This window comes from Anguilla anguilla, chromosome 1 (genome assembly GCF_013347855.1).
Source record: "Anguilla anguilla isolate fAngAng1 chromosome 1, fAngAng1.pri, whole genome shotgun sequence".
In the NCBI taxonomy this organism is placed as follows: domain Eukaryota; kingdom Metazoa; phylum Chordata; class Actinopteri; order Anguilliformes; family Anguillidae; genus Anguilla; species Anguilla anguilla.
In genome coordinates, this window is record NC_049201.1 from 85,287,205 (window position 1) to 85,306,848 (window position 19,644).

Here is a 19,644-nt window from a genome sequence, read left to right on the forward strand (position 1 = left end):
CATTATGAGATTATGTTCCATACAGACTTTAAAATGGTGTGAAGTGTGCTCTTGGGTAGAAATAGCTGTACGAAATGAGTATTGTACCTTATTGAACCTGTGTTTTGTATTTGTCCAATGACCATGATATGCACTTTTGTACGTCGCTTTGGATAAAAGCATCTGCTAAATGAATGTAATGTAAAAATTTTAGTTTTTCGTCATTTTTACTCCTAGATTTGATTCTGAATTTCTTGGCAACATTTTTTCCAAATTAGCCAAAATGTATATGGTCAGCCATTTTAGTCTCTTTCTAAAAGAGAAAAAATAATCTACATGTTAATCTGTGTCTTTGTATCCCGCTGATTAACTAATTGAGCTCAAGTAAGTGTAAACAAAAAAAAAAATAGTCACATTTATGTGTCAATGTTTTTATTTCAAAATAAATTTGAATATTACATTACAGGCCTTTATCAGATGATCATATTTAGAACGACTTACACAACTTTTTTTTTTTTTTTACATTGCATTCTTTTATACAGCTGGATATATACTGAAGCAATGCAGATTAAGTACCTTGCTCAAGGGTACAACAGCAGTGTCCTACCTGAGAATCGAACCTGTGACCTTTAGGTTACAAGCCCAGTGCCTTACCCATTATACTGCACTTCCGCCCCATGTAAGCCACAGGCAACTGCAGAAAGTTCTGTTCTCTGCTATTTTGCCCTTAATTATCTAGATTTCATCATCTTTCAGATATTGTAGCTACAATCACCTTGACTGAATTAGGCAAGCCTGAGCTTTTAACATATTATTGGCTAAAAAGTGCAGGTGACACGTAACCACCAAGGCCAGTTGTGTTTTTTTGTATTTTTTTTTTTTTTTGGAATACCACCAACACCCAAATCAAATCCATTTTGGCTTCAACAAATATAAGTAATTTAGCATTTTTCTTTTATTCATGTCAAAGTGAACAAGAATCATTCAGTGCCAATAATGAGGCGTGTACTTATCACCGATTAAGTGAAATCTCTGAACTCTCTCCTAATTTCAATAATGAGTAGCAAAGCAAGTTACAGTTTGAGTATGGACAAAAGACCTTTCTTAACATTTCATAACATAACATTCTGTCAGGACCACTGTCATCAAGTAGAACTTTATTGACAATAAAGGCAATACAGTTATGTTTGGCGGTATGGCTCTGTTCTGGAGCTCTCCCGCCAACCACGCAGCCTGCGTGGATAAGGCCGGGAGGCCAGCAGCCAAACCCCCCCTTAGAGGGGTACACACAGAACAGATCCAGCAGCAAAGCAGTTTTTAACACATATGAATGGAGCAAATGCAATTTCTTAACACATAAGGATGGAGCAATACAATTCTTAACACATAGGAATGGAGAATGCAAATTCTTGACGCATGGGGATGGAGCTGGGGTGGTGGAGGGGATTTACGAAGCAACGTGCAGTGCTTGCATGCAGGAGGAGCAGCCGAATGAGTAGAGGGAGGCTGTTTAAGTAGACCGCCCTGTTAGTGAATGTACTGTGATATGCGAACATCACTCAGCTGAGCCATCAGCTGATTCGGCCGGAGCGCTTGACTCTCGTGACCTGCGCGATGCTCCATTAATGACGAGATCAGGCCATTCAGCCCAACAATGCTTGCCATATTCCTGAATAAATTGTACCTAGTGCTCTGAGTATCTACAGACTAGTTAGTGTCTAACATCATATCAAACCTGGTCTTGAAAAGCTGAAAAACTTTCTTCCTCTACTACGTGACTTGTGAATAGACATGTTCTTCCTGTAAACAAGCTGAAAGAGCAACAACAGAATAAAAACAGTACCATTTGAGTAGATGGCATAAAACCATAAAGCCTGTGTTCTCATTGCAGATGAATGCAGACGAAGACCTTGCCTGGTGGAAGAGAAAGAAATAGTTGCATGATATAGGGCCACTTTTAAAGACAGTAAACATAGTCCATTGTGGTGTACCCAACCTCAAGAAAATCAACTCAGGTTATTTATAACTGAACCGCAGAAACGGTGATATACAAGACAACTCTGCAAAGTGTTAAAAGCTTGGTCAGGTTTGGCTGAAGGCATTTGGTTCAAGTAAAACAAACCCCAATTGTTGAGACAAAGGACATACATTTTTTAAAACATATTTTCTTGTTTACACAAACACAATGTATAATATAAGGCTGCACAGTATATTGCCTTTTATTGCTAATATTTAACAATTGTACACAACTGTATGTTTTGATCAACATTTTAAGATTTTTTAAAAGAACAATACATGAAAGCCTTAACTTGGATTTGTGATAAAATTTAGATGCCTGTGTTGTTTTGTTTCTTTTTTTTACAGTCAGCTTTCTGAGTTCTGCAATCATGAACATGAATCTGCTAAACCGAGATTGTGAAGAAAAACTATTTCCTGCATTTATTTGTTTTTCAAAGTAAACAAAAATGTTGACTGAATACAGGCTTCAGCATTCCACATACATATGCAGCATCAGCGTTTAATAGCATGAGCATTGTGTCGGGTTTCATTCATACATTAATAAAGTAACATACTACTAGTTAGTTAGTCAGTCAGCTAGTTAGTTAGTTAGTTAGTTAGAGTCTTTATAATCCCCTTGGGGTAATTTGTTCTGCAGCATAGTCTACAATAAATAACAATATATGTATACTCATGACAACTGATAAAGATTAAAAAACATTTTTAAAAATACTGCACTTTATGTATCAAAGATTATGTATTTCAAATGTATGTGTAAAATGTTTCATCTTTCATTAATAATACCCTGATCTGTATTTTAAAGTCACATGACTATTAATATCTCAGTAAAAACAGTAGGCCTACACAAGGCTATCGCCTGATTAGGTGCAGCTTATTTCCTTTTTTGTTTCCGGAGTCTGTGGTTCTTTGCTCTTGTTCATTTAATGTCGTCTACTGGCCGTAAGGACAGGTTTGTCCTTGTTTGTGTAACATAGTTTAATGTTCAGCAGAATTGTTTATACAGTAGGTTGCCAGAGTCTGCACTTCTTGCATGTGCTGTCTCTCTTGAAACCATACTCTCCCCCTCTACAGCAATTCAATCCCACATATTTGCACAGTTTTCATTATAAGTAACTGGATAAGAGAATCTGCTAAATGTCAGTAAAGTAAAAAGCCTAAATTACTGACGCCAAACATTTCAAAAAAGTTATAGAATTTTTGTTTTTCTTTTCTGCTTTGTTTTGTTGGGTTTGTTTAACTGTACAGTTTGACTGGGCTGGCTAATTTGCTGGGTTCACTTCACTTTACAACATCTCTCTACCAGTGTGTCCCTACCATCATCTCAGCCCACATAAGGAAGAAAAACACGTAAATCGCCTGCCAGAAATAAAATTAATTAATTAATTAATTAATTGCACAATGTAAACACAATATTACACAAAATATGCAGTCAATTAGTGCCAGTTCATTCACAAGGTAATGGAAAAAATACTATAATATTAATTTGTATTCAATTTAACACATGAAATGTAATGCAGCACATTCAAAGAGCATAATGTCAGGCTAAAATATCCAATATTTCAACTAAATTGTGCCAATAGTTGTCAAATTATGGCTTTTAATAGGTGGTAGCATACACCTAAATGCCTAAAACATAATCAACCCATAATTTAAAAATCAGCACCCAGCCACATCAATACATACCTGCACTTTGATAATTATGTTTCACTGTAATCCTTGCAAGATTATTCGATTTGTGCAGCCGATGAAGACACGATCAAGCAACTGGTCAGGTCTGACTGAAAATGTGCAGCATGTACCACATCCTAATAACAAAAGACAACTTCCTGCCTTGTAACTGAGCTAATTTCCTACACACTCATATGAACTTCATCCTGCACCCTCGTATCACACTTAAGATATTTAACTGTAAAAATAAACTGAGCCAAAAATACCACAGCTAGTAGTGCCATTTCAGGTGTTCCTGAGTGATATACACAGCCATTGGTAGTAGTGCCATTTCAGGTGTTCCTGAGTGGTATACACAGCCATTGGTAGTAGTGCCATTTCAGGTGTTCCTGAGTGATATACACAGCCATTGGTAGTAGTGCCATTTCAGGTGTTCCTGAGTGGTATACACAGCCATTGGTAGTAGTGCCATTTCAGGTGTTCCTGAGGGACATAAGATTTGAAAGTAAGCTTTACAGTATGTGTTCTGATATCATATGTCATCCTGAAACAACAAGTGATGCCAGTTCTTACAGTTTCACTACTGCATATTCTGCCAGCTGGCAAGCAGAATATAGAACTGTCCCATTTTTATCACTTAATATTTTATGTACACTGTAGGGCAAATGTAACTGGACAGTTGGTTCTCATCGTTAAGCATCCTGCTAGCTACAGCAGGTAACAAAACCAGGAAAGATCTCAACCAAGCACTTACGCTGAGTTCCATAAGTTTGCCTCTCAAGCTTAATGTGATAAAGCATACAGGGAAATGTTCCAAAATTTACCATTTACAGTTATGCAAATCTGGCATCTAGTAACGTGGTTGCAACCATAGCAGTTATCTCTTTGAAGGCATATGCAGTTAAATCATGCAAAAGCAATCCTTCCCACATGAATCATGGTTTACCACAATAAAGTCTATTGTTCTCACTGTAGAGTGACGTAGCAGTGGAAGTCAGTGGTTCCAGCTAATGAAAACCACTTTTAACTGAGTAAGTGAAACCAAGGGTTGGTCTGATTGGTCATACAGTAATAAACATACCTGCCTTTTCATGCTAAGTGTAACTGTTTCGGTCACACATTTCTACTGTGCTAAATACAACTCAACATTTCCAGCTCATCTCTGTAGCACAGCCTTACTAAACCGCTCCCTCTCCACCAGCAGATGGCGCATTAACCACATCACCCCTCCACAGTTTGCCTCTGGCTTCCTGTTACGGTAGAGGTAGAGAGGAGTGTAGGACAGCTTCCTCACAGAGGATTTTGCAGTTGAATCTTTTCGGTGCATCGGTGAAGGTAAAAGGTAAGCCATTCCTTTAATATTGATCTCTCATTTACCAATGAATTTCATTATTATACATTTCAACATACAACTCACTTGTCACATATTCTGTTAAATGCAAAAGTACTGGGACAGTATTTTTGTTTTGGCTGTGTACTCTAACACAGTGGATTTACACTGTATCAAACAGTTGATTTTGACACATCCAATGTTTTGGCTATGTCTCTGATCAATTTATTCTGTAGCCTCATGATGGCCTACTTTACTGGCATTGACACCTAGTTCTAATAACCTCAACAGACTCCAGTTGCAAATTACACACCTAGAATCATCTCTAAACCTTTTTTGGGTGTCATGTATATTAATCAATGCCATGCAGCTGGTATTCAGCAAGAATCAGCTGAGCAGCCAATTACTTTTGTTCTTCTAAAATGGAGGACTATTTATAAAAAGTGTTGCAATTCCTACACGGTTACAGCTGTATATGTCCTCAAATTAAGGCTGACAGTCTGCACTTTAACCCCATACTCAGGGGCGACATAGCTCAGGAGGTAAGACCGATTGTCTGGCAGTCGGAGGGTTGCCGGTTCAAACCCCGCCCTGGGCGTGTCGAAGTGTCCTTGAGCAAGACACCTAACCCCTAACTGCTCTGGCGAATGAGAGGCATCAATTGTAAAGTGCTTTGGATAAAAGCGCTATATAAATGCAGTCCATTTACTCAATATTTTATTTTCAATGTGCTAGAGTAGAAAAGCCAAAAAAACAAATATTGCCGATATTTTTGCATTTAACTGTATATGTGTCCGGCGGCAGGGTGGTGCAGTGAGTAGCACTGTAGCCTCACAACAAGAAGGTCGTAGATCCGAATCTCAGCTTGGGGCCTTTGTGTGTGGAGTTTGCATGTTCTCCCCGTGTCCGCGTGGGTTTCCTCAGGGTACTCCGGTTTCCTCCCACAGTCCAAAGACATGCAGGTAGGCTAATTGGAGACTCTAAATTGCCCATAGGTATGAGTGAGCGAGTGAATGGTGTGTGTGCCCTGCGATAGATTGGCGGCCTGTCCAGGGTGTGTTCCTGCCTCTCGCCCAATGCATGCTGGGATAGGCTCCAGTGCCCCCCGTGACCCTGCTCAGGATATAGATAATGGATGGACCCAGCTCAGGATAAGCAGGCATAGATAATGGATGGACCCAGCTCAGGATAAGCGGGTGTAGATAATGGATGGATGTATGTGTGTCCGTGGAATCTTTTCACCAAAGGGTGAGCTTGTACTTGCCTTACCTTGTTGTTGTGGTTGGCATTTCACTGACTAACTGGCTAAAGCTAGGAGTTGATTTGAGACAAAAACCAGTATATTTTTGCTCATCACTGTTTGGTCCGTAGAAAATTTGGCGAGAGCTATGTTTTTTTGTGCATTAATATGCACAATGTGGTAATACACAATTCGTGAACTGAACATCGTAGATTTACAGTTTAATTTTTAATCATTTAAGCTATTGTCAGGACGGCTTCCATCCTTATTCAATTTGAAATCACAGTAGCTTTGCAGCCATTTTTTCCTGTTCCTCTTGTTCCTCTGATGTAATTCACACAGTGTATGATGTTAGGATTAGTTTGACAGTCTTCCATCCATCCATCCATCCATCATCTATCATACAAGGGCCATATATTTATCACAAAAGCTGACCCCTCTAACACCGTGAATTATTTATTGCAGCAAAGATATTCTCAGAACACAAAATAATCAATGAATTAAATATAAATTTTTCCCTCTTGATTATAGTAATATACTTGGTGACAATACATGTAGGCCTGCAAAGCAGTATAAGGCAGTATTAATAAACAATATTGAAATAAGACATCAAGTAATGTACCGTTAAAAAATCAAAAGGATCCTTTCCAAGCACCCAGCACACGTACTAGAGAACAGAATTAACCCTTCTTATGATTCTTGTGATACCAAAACCTCCATCTTCATGGCCGTTCAGTAATAAACGTGCTGGCAGAAATCACAAGCCTTATTCACATCGCGCACAAGCTATATCCAATAAAAAAAGTATCATATGTGAAATGTGTGCATGGAGACTTTGAATCAAAATTCCTGTAGTGTGACAAAGGCCTTATAAATACATAGTCATCGCTTGAACTCCCTCCGGATCACGTATGTTAAAGTAGCAGGTTTTTCTTAAGACAAGCCAACTTTGTGCCATTACATGTTCGCATAAACATCCTCTTTAAAACAATTTTCATAATCCACCTCTTCTTCTTCTTCAAAATATGGTGTCTGGAAATAGAAAAGGAATACAGTGAAACCATTTCATTTCGGACACAAATGCACAGAAGTTATACTTCCTGCAGCTCCAGAAAAGCTTGTATAGTGATGTTATGCCTCCAGGGTTGTGCATGTGTGCACTACCCCATTACTGTGCAAAAGATTACCTCTATTCATACTATCACTCTATTGTAACTATTTCCTATGGACCATGCAATAAGACACTATTTCACACCAGGCACAAAGGGCCTACACAATATTTAAAAAACTGTCTCCAGGGGAGGCATAACCAGATATTAATCAAAGGGATGCCAATCATTTTGAAACCTACTGTATGTTCTGCAGAGAAAAATTGTATTACTCAATAAAAACTCTTTGTGTCTGAAAAATTGTGTTAAGATAACAGCATGTGGCTCCCCCTTACGTTAGAGCCGAAAATGGGCAGTGTAGCACAGTGGGTAAGGAACTGGGCTTGGATATCCATTACTGGATAGGACACTGCCGTTGTACCCTTGAGCGAGGTACTTAACCTGAATTGCTTCAGTACATATCCAGCTGTATAAATGGATGCAAGGTAAATGCTGTGTAAGGGGCGACATAGCTCAGGAGGTAAGACCGATTGTCTGGCAGTCGGAGGGTTGCTGGTTCAAACCCCGCCCTGGGCATGTCGAAGTGTCCACCTAACCCCTAACCCCTAACTGCTCTGGCGAATGAGAAGCATCAATTGTAAAGTGCTTTGGATAAAAGCGCTATATAAATGCAGTCCATTTACCAAAATGTTGTGTAAGTCGCTCTGGATAAGAGCATCTGCTAAATGCTGTAATGTAATGTAAAATATGCCCCACTGTATGCTTTCATTTTTTTACAGTCATTCTACTCACTTTCATGAAGGGTGCCAATAATTCTAGAATTGGCTGCTCACTTAACCCAGAAAGAACACTTCGTTTCAAGTGCTTACAGGCAATATTAAATTATTGAACTTACCGCACTGTTAACACAAATGTTATCACCCCCGGGAGCAGACTGATCTTCAACAGGCCCCTTTCCCCTGCTGCTAGATGGCATTAAAGACAGTCAATTCAGCATTATTCATTCATGTTTAATCAGAATATGAGTCTGAATATTTTTCTTCAGTGTACTTTAGAGACTTACTGGGATTTGGCTGGCGCTATGTTTTCCTGTGTTCCCACATGCTGGTCATCGCTGTGAAAATAAAACAAGAAATGACACGCGTATTACACACCCTAGCCCTTCGCCGCGGCAACCCCCATGCACGTTAGCCTGTGTGTCATGCAAAATTCACGTGAGCCGGACAGAAAACTGCAGATAACAGACGGCTAATCAGCAAAAGTGAGGACTATTGATCGCCGACTGAAATCTCCACTGCTTAGATAGTGTGTGTAGTACCCCACTCCCACGGCACCACCTACTAGTTCAGCTCGTATTTGATGTGGAAAATATGACTCTTTGTCACATTAAGAAAGAGCTGTAGTGGGCTATGCTGGTCAAGAGTCTGACAACAATTTGTTGACATGCCTTAAAAACCTGTGCCAGATAAGTCTGTATGATTGTCTGGAGCTATTACCTACTTTTTAAACTGAAATCATCCTTGTCAAATTTGCGTGCTTGCCTGCAAGTCTGTATGTACATTCTTGAGGCGATTTTTAAGAATAAATTTGCAGTTTTGAAAAAATGATTGTTTTAAAAATTGATTTTGCTAACCAACAAAAGGCAGTTGTTTTGTGGCTTGTGTTAATTGTTCAAAAAACTTTTGAACCAGTGTTTCAAACAATTAGTTCAAGCTATGACTAGGTAGAAATTGGTAGTGAGTGTAGCATGAAACCTAGTTATATAATTAAATGCTCCTTTTGGACCGCATTTAATTATATAGCTAATTAAGTATGCAGCTAGTTACTGTTCGCTGTTAATTAATAGTATTAATTTTTGTCTATACTGAATATGCATTTTTCTGTCGCATACTTTGGAGACTTACAGGTCTGCAGTTGAGTAGACAGGGTTTATCTTTACTTCCACACTTTAAAAGCAACAAAAAAAAAATGTTATACATGTTTCATTTGCCACATTTTAATTAGCGATTTCTTATGCTAAAACATAAGTGTAGGTAGGTGGGCCTATGATGTGACATTATCTGAGCACTTCGGTTTGCATTTCGTACCAAATTCATCCAAACAACAGCCAGCCCAGTTTCAGGGGATAATCTATATTAAATGTAAAAGGTCCATCTAAACATAATCCCATTCCTTTTGAAACATACAGCATACAAACAGTAGCCTGTGGGTGGCTTGCATGTTGATGTAATCCATTAGTAATTAATCACAGCTTCATAAGCATTCCAGTATGTTTCAGTTATGTACAGTGTTAAAATTAGGACTTACTGCAATGCAACATTGTACTGTGTCATTGTACTCCCTTTGAAAAGTGAACGGTACATTTTTTCATTTTATATAATATGTGTTGCAGTACTGCTTCCTTTTAAAACATATCTCCAGGGCATATATTATGAAATTTCCAGTCTGATGTGAGGGGTTTTCTAAATAACACTTACCGTTTTTTTCGTCTTGAACATTTCCACAGCAATAAAATAACCAATATGAGCACAAAGGCAGAAGCAGCCGCGCCTGATAAGTAGATGGCCATCAGTACTCCTGTGAGGATAAATTCCAGATTAATTGGGATGGCAGGTCTGCCATCCCACCCTGCTACACTGTAAAGATAAGGATATTGCTGATGCCTTAATTTACTTTTTGAGAGTTTCACTACAGAGGAGGTTACCAATAGGCTGCAAGGCATATTCAGAACACAGAACGTCTCAGAATATTTTAATATAGAGAATAAAGAAGTATTGGATTGTTACAGGCATTTAGCAGACGCTCTTATCCCAAGCGACTTATATTGTATCCAGTGATACAGCTGGATATGTACTGAAGCAATGCAGGTTAAATACCTTGCTCAAGGGTACAACGGCAGTGTCCTACCGGTGAATCGAGTCTGCGACCTTAAATTAGGTTACAAGACCAACTCCTTAGCCATTATACTACACTTCTGCCTACTGGATAGATTACATAAACTAAAGACAAGTCCCTGGCCCTGATGACATATACCTAAGAGTACTCAAAGATTTAGCTGAGATCTGTAACGGTACGGGTGCTGGGACCCAGGCGCAGAGTGGAAAAAAACACGAAACAAAAAAGGGAGAAAATTAACAAAAACTTTACTTACAGAAAATTAACAAAGACTTTACTTACAGAAAGGAAGGCAAACAAACAGAACAGAAAAGGACACGAAGGGCAAAAACACAAACTCAAAAAATATCTAAATAAAACAGAAAACAAGAGGAACTCACAAACATGGGCAGGGCAGAACACAGGCAGGTAGAGGACAAGGGCAGGTCAAACAGAGCACAAGGGCAGGTCAAACAAAACACAGGCAGGTATAATCGGTGGTTTGCAAACAGACATCGGAAACAAACACAAGGAACCAGCACCCGAGTCAAGGGAACAGAGAACTTAAATAGACAGGGGTAACAAGACACAGGTGAACTCAAAAAACAATCAAACCAGAAGGAGGGGATAAGACACAGGTGGGAACAATGATGGGATAACGAGACAATGAAACAATCATACAATTAACAGGGGGGGAGCAGGACACAAAACAGAAGTGCCGCCATCTGGCGGCCCAACAGGGGAAACACAGACAGGAAAACAGGACCATGACAGAGATCATCTTTAAACCACTGGCAGAAAGTTTTGGACAAACTTTAGAAAATGCAGAAATACCAGAGGACTAGAAGCAAGGTAGTGTAATGCACACACACACACACACATATATATATATATATATTAGGGCTGTAAAACGATAATAACGCGTTAACGCACATTCGTTTTAACGCCACTAATTTTTTTAACGCACGTTCTGTTATGCTGAACGTTTGCCCGACCCTTATTACATTACATTACATTATAGGCATTTAGCAGACGCTCTTATCCAGAGCGACGTACAACAAGTGCATAGGTTTCATGATGTAGAGGCGCAAAAGAAACACTAGAGTGAAGTAAGGATCGTAGTGCCAGAAGTGACCACATCGATCAGGACTCCAACCCTGTAGAGTAAGCTTGTTCAGCAAGCAAGAATCCTACCAAGTACAAACTAGCACTGGAATCACACCTAATCATACAAAAACAATCCTGCCAGATACACTAACATAATCAAATTATCCTAGCTAGATACAGTGAGCTGAACTATAGGCTAGAGAGGGGTGGGGAGAGGTGCAGCCTGAAGAGATGAGTCTTCAGTCTGCGTTTGAAAGTGGTGAGATTCTCTGCTGTTCTGACCGTCACGGGGAGGTCATTCCACCAGCGAGGGGCCAGGACAGACAGCAGACGGGAGCGGGAAGTGCAGACGCGAAGAGGGGGAGGTGCCAAGCGTCCAGAGGTGGCCGAACGGAGAGGTCTGGCTGGTGTGTAGGGTCTGATGATCCTCTGAATGTACCCTGGTGCTGACCCCTTAGCTGCCTGGTATGCAAGCACCAAGGACTTAAACTTATGCTACGTTCAAGACAACTTGGAACTAGCAAAAAACGAGGTCCGACTTGTGAAAAAAGCAACTGAACGGTCGTAGAACTCGAAATTATAGGTCGGAAATTCGAGCATCATTTCTGAGCTCCGACTTTTCCGACTACCGGATTGGTTACGTCACATTAAGATAAATGGCGGCATTTGTAGTTCGTGGTAAGAAAGAAAAATGGTGTATTTAGGCTTTTCATGCATTTGCATTTGGGTGTGTGATTATGTGATATGCGTTAGTATCGTTTATGTTTGCCATTCACTATAGCAATATTTGAATTTTAAAAGTTACGATATCCATCAACAACTTTTTTCGCTAGCCAGCTTAGCTAGAAAACGTTATTTTGCTCAGAAATAAAAGCTGCAAATGATATAACCTGACAGTGATACCATATTTACATTTCAGTACTACTGCAGCCTAAGTAGTTTCGCGGTTTCACTCTATTTACTCATTTAATATACTCCTTACCAATAAAAAAAGCAGCGTGTACTGTGGGAATCCATGTTTCCCGAGTAAAACAGCGCGAACACATTGTCATTGTCTGGGCATACTGTTCAGAAGTAGGGAGCTGCCCTGTTGTCCGACAATGTAAACAGGCTTGTCTGTTTAAGCAACTGGCTCGGTGCAAAGAAATAGAAGTAGCCTATAGCCGAACTGTTGTATCCAAGGGAATTGAAGTATAGCCTAACTGCAATATCCTGGTTCGAGTCCTAGTTCTGTATTATACTCCCTTTCCACTGTTTCCGGTTCACTTTATTTATTGTTTGTTTTATTTTGTATCATGGTGTTTTGATCCCACATAGTAGAAGGGGATGTTTTGTGAGCCTTTATTTACCCCATGTGAGGTTGGACACAATTACGTTGTGTGAGTTGCTTTAGAAGTGCGAGGGATCCAGGGAATGATCTTTGAGCAATGGAAAATTTAGCTGACCAATGTACCTGTTGTAGAATGTGTCTGTTGTTGCGATGCATTGAGGTCCATCGTTTTGTGTTAATGCTTAAAAAACGGGATGTTTTAGTGAACCTTTATAAGCATAAAGTAGGACACACTACATTGCGTGAGTACTCATATTACTAAGTAATGTTAAATTTAACAGGTCAATATGCCCATCTGTTGTTGCCTGTTGGGCTTGAGTTTGCCATGTTATAATTTGAGCATATTTTGTTATGCTAAATGCAGTACCTTTGAGGGTTTCTGGACAATATTTGTCATTGTTTTGGGTTGTTAATTGATTTCCAATAATAAATAAACATAAATTTGCAGAAAGCAAGCATATTTGTTCACTCCCATGTTGATAAGAGTATTAAACACTTGAAAAATATCCCTTTAAGGTACATTTTGAAAAGATAAAAAATGTGCGATTAATCGCGATTAACTATGGACAATCATGCGATTAATCGCAATTAAATATTTTAATCAATTGACAGCCCTAATATATATATATATATATATAACCCCTTTGAAAGTTAAGGAAAATGGTAAAGTACCTCTTTGGTTGGTTTCCAGGACCCTTGTTTCGTTCCCATGTTTGTTGCTGGCGTAGCAGGACACCACATCAGTAAGGCCCAGGTGGAAATGCAGTGTGTGAACAGTGGCGGAGTCCTGTCCATCTGTGCTGTGGACGCTGCTGCTGTTTTCAGTTTTGCCATCTGCAAGTTTCCACTGGACTCTGCTAGCGGGCCTGGACTCCACCAGGCACCGGCAGTTCACCCCTGTGATTTCTGCAACACAGCCTGATTGTGCTCCAATGCTTGGGGGGTCTGGAAATTATTAAATAATTCCTATTATTATTATGATTATTATTAGATTTTTTAAACTACAGTTTTCAGTTCATTTACATACTGTGCCAAATGTATGCCTGTATCACTAACTAGCCAAATTTTAGTATAAAAACTAAGCATCTGCCTTTGTGCACTGCTGATGATGTTAGGGCAAATAAATGGAAAAGTTGAGGCCTGACAATAACTTACACAAGTTCATGTGGAGATGAAACATACACAGCAATTTTAATTCAATTTGGACCTCTTACAGAAAGACATCTGTAGTTGTAGTTTAAAATCAAGCAGATCTCTCCTGAGATCCTTGCTCCATTTTATTTTTATGTCAAAACACTGATAACTGGAGACCCATCAAACACTGCAGATGTGTACCCAACACATCTCTTCACCTGATATATGCTCAGAAAGATGGTCATTACGTATTCATTTCAGGCCAGACGACAAAGACGTGAGGGCCTGTGTGTAACTGTCCAAATGAAATGTTTTGATCTGCACTTACACTCCACGCTGATCTTGGCCAGAGTGGAGTTCTTGTGCCCCTCTGTGTTGATGGCTGCACAGTAGAGAGCTTTAGTGTGTCTGGACACGTGCAGTTTGTAGATTCGTTCCTCTGACAGCAGAGTGCCAGTGGTGTTGTACCACTGGTAGCCGTGTGCAGGAGGGTTACTGTCACTGGAACACTGCACCTCCACAGCATCTCCCTCCTTCACCACTGTGGACTCAGGCTCGACCTCCACACGGACTGGGGCATCTAGATGAACGACAACAGTCACAAACATAGTTTATTTCCACATAAACTCATAACATGGTCCTTTATTTGAACGTTTCATGAGCTAGGAGATATAAATACCCTCAAACTAAAGCTGACAATCTGCATTTTAACCTCGCATTCATTGTATTTCAAATCCAATGTGCTGGAGTACAGAATCAAACCAACATAAATTTTGTTACAGTCCTAATACTTTTGCATTTACAGTAACTGTAAATTATCTCATATTTCATGTGATGCATACCCAGATAGAGAACAATTCTACGAGTTTACATCTTCTTATAGCAGTATCACACATTTAGCCTCAGAATAAGATGCTATCAAAATGCATTAGTTCTCATTTTGAAGAATATTGTGAAATACTTCAGGCTTTGTGGAAAAACATGTAAAATAAATAAATAAATAAATAAATTAGCCCACTTACATGTCACATTCAATATTTTATAAGATTGCACAGATGTGACCTGCTGATACTTTGCTGTGCAAGTCAGGTGCTGGTTGTGGTCAGAGTTTGTGGCAGTGAAAGTTAAGTTTGACGTCTCTTTCCATTGGCCGTTGGGCAGCTCCTCTGATTGGTTGGTGGTTGTTCCACTGCGGCTCCAGATCAGGTGAGGCAGCTCCGTGGGACAGGAGTGAGACACAGAGCAGGAAGCAGTCACAGCATCACCTGCTTTGACCTCCCTGCTCACGGTCAGCCGTGGGGAGGCTGGAGAGTCTGTAGTCAAGTGATAACAAGCATCTAATAAACCGCCATCTGTAAGCTACAAGATCCCAATGAATCATTTTCAGTTTTCGGTCAACAAAGTGAGCTGTCACAATTCTAGAGAATAAAGCCATGAAAACATATTTCCAATCACAGCTGGTCTCAAGAATGCAGTGGGGCTTTCAATAGCCAAAGTGCACAGACCTAAAAGGAAGTGCCTATGTTTTACAATGACTTTAACGCAGGATCTTATCAGTATATACTCATGATTTTAAAAATAAGCCACATAGAGAACACTTCTTCAAACGCACCTTGGACATCAATGGAGACCGATTTATCTTTGTAAGAGTACTTATCAAAGTCACGAATCTCTATCCTAAAAATAAATGGGCCATTGTCCTTTTTTTTCAGGTGATTAATTCTCAGTGAACAGTCTTTTCTTGCAAGATCCCCAATCAGATTTGTCTGGCCCCTGAATTCTTTCATCACTTTGGAGGAGTCCGGGTGATAAATGTATATGTCTTGATTTGTCGTGTGCCATATTCCTGTCAGGTCTGTAGGCTTTATTTCACGGTCTGGGTAATTGAACTTGCAGGGAACCACGACACAAGACCCCTGCAGTGCTGAGATTGTTTGTGGTATTTCTGCAGTCCATGAAGCCGCGTGCACATTTAGCACTGGAAAAAAACACAATCATAGTGTGACATTATGAGATTATGTTCCATACAGACTTTAAAATGGTGTGAAGTGTGTTCTTGGGTAGAAACAGCTGTACGAAATGAGTATTTATCTTATTGAACCTGTGTTTTGTAGTTGTGCAATGACCATGATATGCACTTTTGTACGTCGCTTTGGATAAAATCGTCTGCTAAATAATGTAAATATTTTCGTTTTTTTGTCATTTTTACTCCTAGATTTGTTTCTGAATTTCTTGGCAACACTTTTTCCAAATTAGCCAAAATGTATATGGTCAGCCATTATAGTCTCTTTCTAAAAGAAAAAAAAAATCTACATGTTAATCTGTGTCTTTGTATCTCGCTGATTAACTAATTGAGCTCAAGTAAGTGTAAACAAAAAAAAAAACAGTCACATTTATGTATCAATGTTTTTATTTCAAAATAAATTTGAATATTACATTACAGGCCTTTATCAGATGATCATATTTAAAACGACTTACACAACTTTTTTTTTTTACATTGCATTCATTTATACAGCTGGATATATACTGAAGCAATGCAGATTAAGTACCTTGCTCAAGGGTACAACAGCAGTGTCCTACCTGAGAATCGAACCTGTGACCTTTAGGTTACAAGCCCAGTGCCTTACCCATTATACTGCACTTCCGCCCCATGTAAGCCACAGGCAACTGCAGAAAGTTCTGTGCTCTGCTATTTTGCCCTTAATTATCTAGATTTCATCATCTTTCAGATATTGTAGCTACAATCACCTTGATTGAATTAGGCAAGCCTGAGCTTTTAACATATTATTGGCTGAAAAGCATAGGCTCACTGTAACCACCAAGGCCAGTTGTGTCTTTTTTTTTTTTTTAGAATACCACCGACACCCAAATAAAATCCATTTTGGCTTCAACAAATATAAGTAATTTAGCATTTTTCTTTTATTCATGTCAAAGTGAACAAGAATCATTCAGTGCCAACAATGAGGGATTTTAGTGTGTACCTATCACCAATTAAGTGAAATCTCAGAACTCTCTCCAAATTTCAATAATGAGTAGCAAAGCAAGTTACAGTTTGACTATGGACAAAAGACCTTTCTTAACATTTCTTAACATAACATAATGATGAGAACAGGCCATTCAGCCCAACAATGCTTGCCATATTCCTGACTATATTGTACCTAGTGGTCTAAGTACCTACAGACTAGTTAGTGTCTAACACCATATCAAGCCTGGTCTTGAAAAGCTGAAAAGGTTTCTGCCTCTACTATGTGACTTGTGAATAGACATATTCTTCCTGTAAACAAGCTGAAAGAGCAACAACAGAATAAAAACAGTACCATATGAGTAGATGGCATAAAACCATAAAGCCTGTGTTCTCATTGCAGATGAATGCAGAGGAAGACCTTGCCTGGTGGAAGAGAAAGAAATAGTTGCATGATATAGGGCCACTTTTAAAGACAGTAAACATAGTCCATTGTGGTGTACTGAACCTCAAGAAACTCAACTCAGGTTATTTATAACTGAACCGCAGAAACAGTGAAATGCAACACAACTCTGCAAAGTGTTAAAAGCTTGGTCAGGTTTGGCTGAAGGCATTTGGTTCAAGTTAAACAAACCCCAATTGTTGAGACAAATGACATACATATTTTTAAACATATTTTCTTGTTTACACAAACACAATGTATAGTATAAGACTACACAGTATACTGCCTTTTATTGCTAATTTAGCAATTGTACACAACTGCATGTTTTGATCAACATTTAAAGATTTTTTAAAAGAACAATACATGTAGACCTTAACTTGGATTTGTGATTAAATTTAGATGCCTGTTTCTTTTTTTCTCTATTTTTAACAGTCAACTTCATGAACATGAATCTGCTAAACCGAGTTTGTGAAGAAAAACTATTTCCTGCATTTATTTGTATTTCAAAGTAAACAAAAATGTTGACTGAATACAGGCTTCAGCATTTCACATACATATGCAGCATTAGCGTTTAATAGCATGAGCATTGTGTCGGGTTTCAGTCATTCATTAATAAAGTAACATACTACTAGTTAGTTAGTCAGTCAGTTAGTTAGTTAGAGTCTTTACAATCCCCTTGAGGTAATTTGTTTTGCAGCATAGTCTACAATAAATAACAATATATATATACCCATGACAACTGATAGATTAAAAAACATTTTTTAAAATACTGCACTTTATATACCAAAGATTATGTTTTTGAAATGTATGTATAAAATGTTTCATCTTTCATTGATAATACCCTGTGCTGTATTTTAAAGTCACATGACTATTAATGTCTCAGTAAATACAGTAGGCCTACACAAGGCTATCGCCTGATTAGGTGCAGCTTATTTCCTTTTTTGTTTCCGGAGTCTGTGCTTCTTTGCTCTTGTTCATTCAATGTCGTCTACTGGCCGTAAGGACAGGTTTGTCCTTGTTTGTGTAACTCAGTTTAATGTTCAGCAGAATTGTTGATACAGTAGGTTGCCAGAGTCTGCACTTCTTGCATGTGCTGTCTCTCTTGAAACCATACTTTCCCCCTCTACAGCAATTCAATCCCACATATTTGCACAGTTTTCATTATAAGTAACTGGATAAGAGAATCTGCTAAATGTCAGTAAAGTAAAAAGCCTAAATTACTGATGCCAAACATTTAAAATAAGTTATAGCGTTTTTGTTTTGCTTTTCTGCTTTGTTTTGTTGGGATTGTTTAACTGTACAGTTGCTGGGTTCACTTCAGTTTACAACATCTCTCTACCAGTGTGTCCCTACCATCATCTCAGCCCACATAAGGAAGAAAAACACGTAAATCGCCTGCCAGAAATAAAATTAATTAATTAATTAATTGCACAATATAAACACAATATTACACAAAATATGCAGTCAATTAGTGCCAATTTTCTTTCTTTTCTTTCACAAGGTAATAGAAAGAATACTATAATATTAATTGGTATTCAATATAACACATCAAATGTAATCCACCACAATCAAAGAGCATAATGTCAGGCTAAAATATCCAATATTTCATCTAGATTGTGCCAATAGTTAAAATTATGGCTTTTAATAGGTGGTAGCATTCACCTAAATGCCTAAAACATAACCAACCCATAATTTAAAAATCAGCACACAGCCACATCAATACATACCTGCACTTTGATAATTCTGTTTCACTGTAATCCTTGAAAGATTATTCGATTTGTGCAGCCGATGAAGACACGATCAAGCAACTGGTCAGGTCTGACTGAAAATGTGCAGCATGTACCACATCCTAATAACAAAAGACAACTTCCTGCCTTGTAACTGAGCTAATTTCCTACACACTCATATGAACTTCCTCCTGCACCCCCGTATCACACTCAAGATATTTAGCTGTAAAAATAAACTGAGCCACAAATACCACAGCTAGTAGTGCCATTTCAGGTGTTCCTGAGTGATATACACAGCCATTGGTAGTAGTGCCATTACAGGTGTTCCTGAGGGACATAAGATTTTTAAGTAAGCTTTACAGTATGTGTTCTGATAAAATATGTCATCCTGAAACAATAAGTAATGCCAATTCATTCAGTTTCACTACTGCATATTCTGCCAGCTAGCAAGCAGAAAATAGAAATGTCGCCTTTTTTATTTAAAAATTTTAAGAAAAGGATGTTGCTGGTAAAAAGAAATAGACTTAATATTTTATGTACACTGTAGGGCAAATGTAACTGGACAGTTGGTTCTCATCGTTAAGCATCCTGCTAGCTACAGCAGGTAACAAAACCAGGAAAGATCTCAACCAAGCACTTACGCTGAGTTCCGTAAGTTTGCCTCTCAAGTTTAATGCGGTAAAACATACAGGGAAATGTTCCAAAATTTACCATTTACAGTTA

At 38.7% G+C, this 19,644-nt stretch overlaps 2 protein-coding genes and 1 long non-coding RNA gene across 9 annotated transcripts in view; 1 reads left to right on the top strand and 2 right to left on the bottom strand.

The window, feature by feature from the left end:
- Positions 1-3,768, bottom strand: part of LOC118235801 (sialic acid-binding Ig-like lectin 5) — a 43,055-nt gene extending 39,287 nt beyond the window's left edge. For 2 of the 3 annotated variants that reach the window (XM_035433645.1, XM_035433636.1), the window contains exons 1-2: positions 3,682-3,768; positions 1,823-1,893 (exon numbers count right to left, since the gene is read on the bottom strand). In XM_035433645.1, the coding sequence (XP_035289536.1) occupies positions 1,823-1,865 (43 nt within the window). In that variant the 5' untranslated portion in view covers positions 1,866-1,893; positions 3,682-3,768. Of the gene's footprint in view, positions 1-1,822; positions 1,894-3,312; positions 3,332-3,681 lie in introns of those variants that run through there. The other variant, XM_035433652.1, reaches the window with a different exon arrangement.
- Positions 3,769-4,633: 865 nt separating this feature from the next.
- Positions 4,634-17,476, top strand: LOC118236036. The gene is made up of 4 exons (XR_004766969.1): positions 4,634-4,697; positions 4,871-5,008; positions 5,921-5,958; positions 17,156-17,476. It is a non-coding gene; the product is annotated as an uncharacterized LOC118236036 (long non-coding RNA).
- On the bottom strand, positions 6,602-19,028 carry LOC118235748 (myelin-associated glycoprotein-like). Of its 5 annotated transcripts, none has more exons than XM_035433514.1 (11): positions 18,922-19,028; positions 17,108-17,178; positions 15,403-15,768; positions 14,813-15,103; positions 14,119-14,370; positions 13,329-13,601; positions 9,823-9,922; positions 9,250-9,291; positions 8,409-8,459; positions 8,241-8,307; positions 6,602-7,268 (listed from the first exon to the last, which is right to left on the bottom strand). In XM_035433514.1, the coding sequence occupies exons 2-11, from the start codon at positions 17,148-17,150 to the stop codon at positions 7,194-7,196; spliced, it is 1,560 nt and encodes a 519-aa protein (XP_035289405.1). In that variant the 5' UTR covers positions 17,151-17,178; positions 18,922-19,028; the 3' UTR covers positions 6,602-7,193. The 5 variants fall into 5 exon arrangements, with proteins under 5 accessions (XP_035289405.1, XP_035289397.1, XP_035289420.1 ...); XM_035433506.1 differs by having other exon boundaries at positions 8,241-8,310; XM_035433529.1 differs by lacking the exon at positions 9,250-9,291.
- Positions 19,029-19,644: the final 616 nt, after the last annotated feature.